The 9,865-nt window shown below is 42.2% G+C and overlaps 1 protein-coding gene across 1 annotated transcript in view; it reads right to left on the bottom strand.

The window, feature by feature from the left end:
- Positions 1–2,619: 2,619 nt before the first annotated feature.
- LOC133463575 (B-cell lymphoma/leukemia 11A-like) overlaps positions 2,620–9,865 on the bottom strand; it is a 28,956-nt gene continuing 21,710 nt past the window's right edge. The window contains exon 3 of the mRNA XM_061745169.1: positions 2,620–2,756. Coding sequence (XP_061601153.1) covers positions 2,620–2,756 — 137 coding nt within the window. The remainder of the gene's footprint in view (positions 2,757–9,865) is intronic.

The raw sequence follows: 9,865 nt of genomic DNA, 5'->3' as shown, positions 1-9,865 counted from the left end.
GCCCCACATCTGTGTCTCCTCCTAATTGTCGGTCTTAGCGAGTCTGAAACAATCCTCTGGAGAACCAACGACCGGACAATACGGCCCTTTCATGTGTTCGGCTGCTATTGTTGTGCATGAATGTGCGCTAGAACGAGGGAAAGATACGCATATATCTATAAAGAAAAATAAGAAATGATTAGCAAATGCAGCCCGCGGTACAACGCTTAATGGCTCTGACATGAAACAGAGCCGTTATCAGTTTTCCTCTGGGCTCCTTGTTGCTTATCGGCTCCACGAGCGCTATCTGCCATCTAACTGAAGCCGCGCAGCAGCGGACGCAGGGACCGACACTCCTCTCAGCGTTCTCCCGACACGCGGCCGGCGCTCCCGGACGCCCGGCACTGAGGTCGCCAACCGTCCCTTGAAAAATGGAATCGTCCAGTATTTATAAACTAAATTACACGTCCCGTATTGAGCTGAAAAGGGACGCACTTTGTCCCGTATTACTGTGAGAGTCAGAAAATAGTCGTTAAATGCCAATGGAAAATGAGCTGTTGAGTTCATAAGTTATTTTTTTCTGTTTTACTACAACTGTAGCCTACAGTTTGATTAGATTTTTGATTTTGAAGATTTTATTTCGAACATGCATGTTAAAAAAGGATACAAAAAAGTAAAAAAACAGAATACAAATATACATATATATATATATATATATATATATATATATATATTTATATGTAAGAATTTGTCATCTCGCGGTAAAAATGATAAATTCCCTTTGATGACGTTTTATTTTTGTCAGATTTATGGTTCTGCGTTAAATCGACGCACAACGTATGTGAAGGAAGGAAGGAAGGAAGGAAGGAAGGAAGGAAGGAAGGAAGGAAGGAAGGAAGGAAGGAAGGAAGGAAGGAAGGAAGGAAGGAAGGAAGGAAGGAAGGAAGGAAGGAAGGAAGGAAGGAAGGAAGGAAGGAAGGACGGAAGGAAGGAAGGAAGGAAGGAAGATATGAGCCTGAAAGAAAGAAAGAATGAAATAAAGAAAGAAAGATATGAGCCTGAAAAAAAGAAACAAATATATATATATATATATATATATATATATATATATATATATATATATATATATATATATATATATATATTTGAGGCACAAATATGTTTACAAGTTTTCTACAGACTTTCTGTTTGCACTTTTGTTATTGCACTAAATATTTGCACTATTACAGAATGGATGTTCTGCTTTCTTTATACATTTTATATAAATTTATACAATTTTAGGTTAAGCAGGACAGGTTTCTGTTTAAGAAAGACACTCATTTTATTCAGTTCATTTTCTTATTTTGTATTAAAGTGAATTACTGGAAATAATTAGTTTTCCATGTGTTAATGACATTCAAAAATATGCATCTAATTCAATTCAGGTTCGAGTCAAATAGTTAAAAAAAATCGTTTCACTCACAAAAAAGGGTCTAAAAAACTTCACCAGGCCGGGAAAAGGTGAAGGCGATGGGGTCGGCCGGCCCTGCAGATGAGCTGTCCCTTATTTATTTTACAGGAAGTTGGCGGCCCTACGGCCAGAGCTACCGGACGCCCGGCCTGAGACCGATGACCGGGGGTCTGGGGGCCGTGTTGAGCCAATAAACCCTGGTAATTTAAATGGGCACTGGGTCAATACGTGTGTGTGTGCACGAGCGTGTGAGTGTGTGTGGCGTGAGTTGGCTAACCCCAGCAGATGAGCCTTCATCCCAATCACAGACCCCCCTTTTTTTTTTTGTGCTGGCAGCCTGCCGTCAGACTTGGCAGACAGACACTCGCGAGGGGTCTGGTGTGCCGGTGTGTGTGTGTGTGTGTGTGTGTGTGTGTGTGTGTGTGTGTGTGTGTGTGTGCGTGCGGGCCCGTGTGTGATTGCACAAGGGAGGGAGGATTATAGATGTTGAACATACACACGCAAATGAGCACGGGGCCTGACTGGCCTACATGGTGTGTGTGTGTGTGTGTGTTTTCTGTGTGTGTGTGTGTGTGTGTGTGCGTGCACGTGTGTGTTTCTGTGTTGTAATAAAGCCAGCAGTGTTTTACTGGCCCACTGACACAGTGCATAAAAAGATCAGTGGGCCAAATCCATTAGTGGTATAATTGCATTACATGGTAAATATTCCTAAAAGGTCAATATCTCCATTTGAAACATCGAGATCATCACAGAGGGCTGCAATAAAATCAGGAATTCTGGGATTTTACGGAAGCCAGTGGAACAAAATACCACTTCCGTGCATCTATTATTGCGGAGAAATTGGCCAGCAGGACCAATTTCTCATCCCAGAATGAGTCAGCGTCGGACGGTGTTGGTCCGGCGGAGGATCGGGCATCGCGTGAGCGTCTGAGATCGATTGCAAACCGGCCTGAAAACACAAGTCTCCTGACCGGAAGGTGCCGGCGGTGTCTAGCCGGGAGTACAGCCACCATCACACGTTCAGTAAAGTCAGCTAATCTCCACCGATTACCTTCAAATGAATATAATAAATAATGATGAAACGCTGAAGTAATCTCAGGTTAATGCAGCTGAATATTCATGACTTTCCGTTTCAGACCTGCTCTGATTAATAAACATGAGTTCCTCTCATGAGGTCCATTTTCATCCTGTTAGGGGTTGCAGGCGGCTGCAGCCTGTCCCAGCTGCCGGGGGGCGGGACGGGGGGGACAGATCTCCAGGTCCATCACGGGACCACGCAGAAGCCTGCTCTCCTGGAAATCCAGCATCATCAATATGCCGTTTTCCTCTGGTACCAGACACAGAAAGAGGAGCTTTACTCTTTGTGAAGCTCCAAAAAGGCAAAAGACACAACAGGACAACACTGTGCAGGCAGGAGAGAGACAGGCACAGCGTCCCCCGTCCCTCGTCCCCGCTTTGGGACAAAAATAGTTTGAAATGTTGATAAAACTCAACACCAAAGTGACTCCTTCTCCACTAACAGCGAGTGAGTCCTTCCAAGAATACAGGATATAGGCCCAAATAGTGATTTCAAAATCAGCAGGAAAACCACCTCATGTGAACATAAAAATCCTTTACTACAATTTGGACTTTTTATGAAATTGATGGGTTTCTGAGCAATGTGTGGTGTGTTTTCTGTTTCAGCTCAAGTGTCAAGAGACACATCTTCTGAGTGTGTGACAGGAAGTGAAAACGTATTTGCAACTCACCTAAAGTACTGCTGAAGTATTTGATTTGAATCAGAATCAGAGAGAAGTTTATTGCCAAGTAGTTTAACACACACAAGGAATTTGTGGTGCTGATTGGTGCAATACAAAAGAGCAAATAATATTAAAGGAAAAAATTTACAACATGTTAGTTTTAAAGTGCCGCACTGCAGAAACTCAAAACCTTACCAGGAATATTTGTCTTATTTCTTGTTAAAATATCTCACTTTTAGTCAAAAAATCTCATTACACTTAAAACAAGAGTCATTACCAGAAAAATAACTTGTTATTTGACAATTTTCACCTGTTTCAAGTACATTTTCAAAAATCTGCCAGTGGGACAAGATTTATCTTCTCATTACAAGCAAAAAAATCTTGTTCCACTGGCAGATTTTTCTACTTATTTTAAGTGAAAATCTACTTGAAACAGGTGAAAATTGTTGTTTTTTCCAGTGATGAGTCTTGTTTAAGTGTAATGAGATTTTTTTGACTAAAAATGAGACGTTTTAACTAGAAATAAGACAAATATTTTTGTTAATATTTTGAGTTTTTGCAGTGCGGAGTAATGAGTCTGTACCGCGGTGACCTAGGATGTGCGTTAATGTGATGCATGAGGTCAGAAGTGTGGTTTTTATGTTAATGTAACGTAGAGTGGGGCGGTAGACGGGGGAGAGGGGGGTCCGGGGCCTGGTTGATGAGGACAGCTGCAGTCGGGAAGAAACTGTTTTGTGTCTGAAACAGAGAGTCTGAAACAGCATATTGCGTTTAGGTGCTTTGAGAGGCTTTAAAAACAGGCTGAACTTCCTGTCATTTCAACCTCAGGCGACCCGGACCTGTCCGGTCCTGACACGGCGTTGCCACGTCTGCCTAACCACTGCAAAAACTCAAAATCTTACCAGGAATATTTGTCTTATTTCTAGTTAAAATGTCTTATTTTTAGTCAAAAATTCTCATTGCACTCAAAACAAGAGTCATTACCAGAAAAATAACTTGGTATTTGACAATTTTCACCTGTTTCAATTTTCACTTGAAATAAGTAGAAAAATCTGCCAGTGGGACAAGATTTATCTTCTCATTATAAGCAAAAAAAAGCTTGTTCCATTGGTAGATTTTCTACTTATTTTAAGTGAAAATCTACTTGAAACAGGTGAAAATTGTTGTTTTTTTTCCATTGATTTGACTAAAAATGAGACATTTTAACTAGAAATAAGACAAATGTTCTTGTTAAGATTTTGAGTTTTTGCAGTGAGGCGACCCGGACCCGGTCCTGACACGTCACCGCCGGACACTGCCGTCTGCCTAACGTCAGGGAGCTGCCATCACAAACATCTGATTCAACTGCAACGACTGGAGAAGGAAAAGTCCAAAAACTGGAACGCAGAGACACAAAGAAGCAGCAGAGAAGCACATTGTGTGCAGGATTCACACTCGCACAGCCTGCGGGCTATTGTCCTCCACATTTAGGTCACGGCGAAACACACACACACACACACACACACACACACACACACACACACACCCCAGGAGGCTCTGCTCACCTGCAAAGAGGCCAGTTTGGACACAGTGTCAAAGATTAAACCTGTGTTTTATCTCTGGAAGGGGGGAGGGCTCGAGGGAAGGGCGTGTGAGCATGTGTGTGTGAGCTCAGTCCCTTTAAACTGGAGGCCAGAGGTTCATGGAGGATACACTCTCTCATGCTCATGCTCTCACACACACACACACACACACACACATGCACACGGCTGGCCTTCTCTGTGTGCTCGGTCAAGTAGAAAGGTGGATCTGTGTCAGGTAGCAGGGGTATTTACTGTTACCAGGAACACCAGCGCGGCGGCGGCGGCTGCGAGGGCCGGAGACGGGGGGTCGAGCTGCAGAGGGGGAAGCCCCGCCGTCAACGGAGCGCGACCGCGTTCAGGCTCACTTTGATACTTCCTTACAAGTAAAACAACGACACAAGCTCGCGTACAAACATCCAGGCGGAGACGAATACAAGCGAGCAAAAGAGAACGCGAGGAAAAGCTGCGACACGAGGCCCCAAACCCGGGAGGGAGGGGCCGGCGCGGTTGACGAGGCACATTCCATCCGAAATTAATTACAATCTGACCCAAAAACACCAAAATCCCATATCAATTTGCTCTCTCCTGACCTCCACATGCGCACTCGTTTCCCAGCCACATCAACTCCACGAAGACCAAACCGAGAAAAAGCCCGTCATCTTCTGTCTTTGCTTCCCTTCAGATGTGGCTGCTCCGCGTAAGGCGGCTCGCCGCTCGCCGCTCGCCTTCATGCATCTAACAGTTCATTATGATTGAAAATAAGCCTAATGGAGGCGTCTCTATCAAAACCACTCAAATTTATTGCAAATAAAAAGAGGAAAAGTTTCAATGCTCGAGTAATGTCTCGTCATTTTCACATGGACAGGTCACATGATGCACCAGGACGAGTTGCAGCTTTGCTGAAGATAAAACCTCCGTCTTAAAGAGCTTCTGTACATCACTTACCATTATTCTTACACGGTATTATCACGAGGGAAGAAAACACGCTGGCCTTACACTTCATTTCAAGAAAATAAACACAATATCAGGGGAATATGTCATTTCAAAAAACAGCATGTACAGTACGAACAAACATCAAAACCCATTGTGTATCAGTGATGGGATTTAATCTGTGGAACAACTGCAAAGATGAAATGAAATCATGCAAATCACCAAGTAAGTTTGAACAAATCTTTCAAATAAATACTCTTAATGGATACAAAATGGAAATGGACACATGAACTGACAGCCAACGACCAAAGTGCCTTGCTCAGCTGAACCACCTTTTCTTTCTCTTTTATGCTTTTCTTTAGGAGTTCTGTGAAATGAAAGTTGTAAAAACAGAACATTAGAAGGGGGAGGACTAGAAAAGTTTTTTGAAACTTCATCCTACACCCTTACAAACAGGAAATATTTATCTACATATAGATTTGTCTCTTTAATTTGCTTAGTTTTTTCTTGTTTTGGTATATACATTGTATGTATTCTGATTATTTTTTTATTTTTTTTAACCTGTTTGAATAAATAAATTAAAAAAAATTAAAAAAAAAAAAACATTTGAAAGGTTACAGACAAATGTGCACAGTTGGGTAATCGTTTTAGGCACACATTTATTTATTTAAAAGCTTTAGTTATCAGGGACAGTGCACATTAATAATACATTTAAACACATGTAAAATATGCCAGAATTAGCCAAAAAGGCTATTTTGCATGTGCTGTCCCTGGACTGGTGTAAAATAGTCAACCTAAAAGAAAAATGACACCGAACCGAACCTGCAAGCAGAGTTCTGAACTTCTGATGGTTGCGTTGTGACAGCTACAGCCACGACCCCACCGGGACGGTTACTGATAGTCTCATTTACCAGGCAAACAATAACCTGCTGGTTCAGAGAAGACCAAACTCCCCCGTCTGCAGCCGAGGAACCTCATAAACATCTGACGAAGACGCTGCGATGATGAGTGTGAAAATGAATGCGTGATGTCACACTCTCCCCCCCCGAAGGTTTGTCAGGTACCAATCTAACTACCTGCATATGCATATATGCATCCCTGAGATGCCTTGATGTCTGTCTCTATCTCTTATTTATTCATTATTTCAGCTTCTCTCGCCACGCGGCCCGGGGAGCGAGGGACCACAGGTGCTCAGGTGAATCCGATGGACATCCACAATTTATCATTCATACACTGGTGACGGCAGGCCAGGTCGAAATATGGCACAGTAAACACAAACCATAGATCATTCCCGGACACAGACACTCACAGACAGCCGCAGACACACATACGTGCGCGTACATAAAATACATCTTTGAAGACAGATGCTGCTACGCGTACACGCAGGTGGACGCGGGTCACATAACAACACGCTCCTTCCAGCGTGTGTAGATCTCTATTCCTCTTCCTTTATTTGTTTTTCTCTTTTTTCGGGGGGGGGGGGGGGTTCTCTTCTTCCTCTTTTTTTTACCTCTTCTTTAGCATTTTTGTCAGCCGTAAACAGTACTGGAGTTGAGGGGGGATGAGGGGGGATGAGGGGGGATGGCATCCCCCCCTGAATTAAAAACGGTCCAAATCATCCCCCCCTGTAAAACTGCCATCCGTCCTTTCCATCCCTTATGTCATTTCATCAATGAATGTGGTTTTACTGCTATTTCAACATTTAGAGTCATCACCAGAAAAATAAGACCAGAAAAATAACTTATTTGACAATTTTCACCTGTTTCAAGTAAATTTTCACTTGAAATAAGTAGAAAAAATGTACAACATGTTAGTTTTAAAGTGCTGCACTCCAAAAATCTTACCAGGAATATTTGTCTTATTTCTAGTTAAAATGTCTCATTTTTAGTCAAGAAATCTCCTTACACTTAAATCAAGAGTCATTGCCAGAAAAATAACTTATTTGACAATTTTCACCTGTTTCAAGTAAATTTTCACTTAAAATAAGTAGAAAAATCTGCCAGTGGGACAAGATTTATCTTCTCATTACAAGCAAAAAAATCTTGTTCCACTGGCAGATTTTTCTACTTATTTTAAGTGAAAATTTACTTAAAACAGGTGAAAATTGTTGTTTTTTTCCAGTGATGAGTCTCGTTTTAAGTGTAATGAGATTTTTTTACTAAAATGAGACATTTTAACTAGAAATAAGACAAATATTCTTGTTAAGATTGTGAGTTTTTGCAGTGCTCCATTTTACTTATCCTGTGAAGGACAGAGTCATATTGATAAGTTCAGAAAAGTGTTTTTTATTGTTGTGTTTTGATGTATTTGATGTAAGCCCAGTGGATATTTAAAGCTTACAGAAGGCTGCATTTAACTGCTGCTATGTCATTCCTGCATTATTTCTGCAGGTGTTTTGGTCACTGCAATTATTTGTAATATATTATATTATTTGTAATCAGCACAAATTATCTGTCCCCATATGATAAAATCCACCATCCCCCCTGATTTTTTTTTTCACAACTCGAGTACTGGCCGTAAATCCATCAAGACAATAATAATTGATTGTAACCTTCCATTCTCACACAGACCGGTCACATTTACGTAACAACTTCTGGCCCTCGTTCAGCCCAGCACTTTCTTTCAGGTATAAATACACCAGAGCGATGACAGCTGACAAATCCTACATAAACGCCCCTCCCTGAAATACTCCCCCCCCCACACCACCCGCCACCAAACTTTTAATCCAGGCTTTAGAAGGATATATCGCAGTGGCACATCACTGCTGGCCTGCATCTGCCAGAGTGAGCTGGGAGCTGATTTCTGTGTTTACATAAGATTAGAGCGCGGGAGAAAAGAAGGTAGCCGATATGGCTGCTCCCAGCCAAGCCGCTCTCATTGCTAATGCAGCAAATGCTGCCACAAACAGCCTGCAGGGAGGGAGCCGAGCAGAGATATAGCCAAAAGGTAGAGCCAGTAAGTAACACCACTTATAAGCCTCGGGGAGGAGCGTGTGTGTGTGTTGAAATTATGGGTCTGCCCATACAGGATTTGTAGCGATAGTCACTGATCTCACAGCCCTCACTGCCAATACTTTGGCTAAATAAAAAACTTCTGGAGCAACGAGAAGTCAAAGGTTTCTGCAGAACAAAAAAAAAAGAAAAAGACTTCTTTTGAAGTGGTCAAGCAGGAATTTAAGTATTCAAATTTGCCGGGACAGAATTTTCCTGCGCAGAGATTAAAGCTGGAAATTCAAATGTGCAAGGGGGGGAGGTATTTAGGCGACTCAGCCGCGGCTCCAAGTGGAAACGTTTCATCTGAATCAAAATATTGGAGTTTTGTAGAACATTCAAGAAATATTCGACCCAGAAACTTGCCAGCAGAACAAGAGCAAGGATGCTAATCTGTTCACAACAGAATGTGACGTGTTGGACCTTTAATGTGATCTTCTGTGCATGACAGCTTGTTTAGGTTGACTGTGTTGTATTTACTGCAGGTGTCCGGGTCGCAGTTCCCTTTTACGTGCACTGAGAGATACGGCACATGAAGCCTGACCTATCGCGTAGCACACAACACATACACCCACTGACCCCCGACTGACCTAACCATGTGACACTGGTGCTACATGACTGCACGTCCACATACTGCTGCAGAGGCTCCGATGGATACAGACACCAAGAGTGTTTTTTTTGCAGGAATCTTTAAGATTGCACTTAAAAAGACTTGGGATATAGCTATTAACAGCGACCGCAAGGTTCAACAAAGCTTTCCTGAGCTGGTACAGTAGGTGCAAAGACACAGGAGGACAAAGCATGGTCCAACAATATTCCAAGACCCCTGTGTGGCTAGAAACCGGTTTTACCTGCACACAGATGCAGAACTGCAATCACAAGTGAGACATCTGGAGAGATTTCACATCCTGCGTGAATCATATTGACAACATTTTGAGAAGTTTTCTAATAAAAGGTTCCCGTTGAGAGTTTCACGCAGCAACGCCATGATGCTTCCCGAGCTGGAGGCTTCGCTGGCCACTTATAAAACTTGTTACTCTGTCTTCAAAATGTGGAATGATGCTGTGTGTGTAAATGTTCGGCCACCAGACAGTAACGGTGTAATGTTTTCTTTCCATGCACTGCAAAAACTCAAAAAATCTTAACAAGAATATTTGTCTTATTTCTAATTAAAATGTCTCATTTTTAGTCAAAAAAATCTCATTACACTTAAAA

This window comes from Cololabis saira, chromosome 17 (genome assembly GCF_033807715.1).
Source record: "Cololabis saira isolate AMF1-May2022 chromosome 17, fColSai1.1, whole genome shotgun sequence".
Classification (NCBI taxonomy): Eukaryota; Metazoa; Chordata; class Actinopteri; order Beloniformes; family Belonidae; genus Cololabis; species Cololabis saira.
Note: the sequence above shows the minus strand (reverse complement) of the source record. Positions and strands in the feature narration are given on the sequence as shown.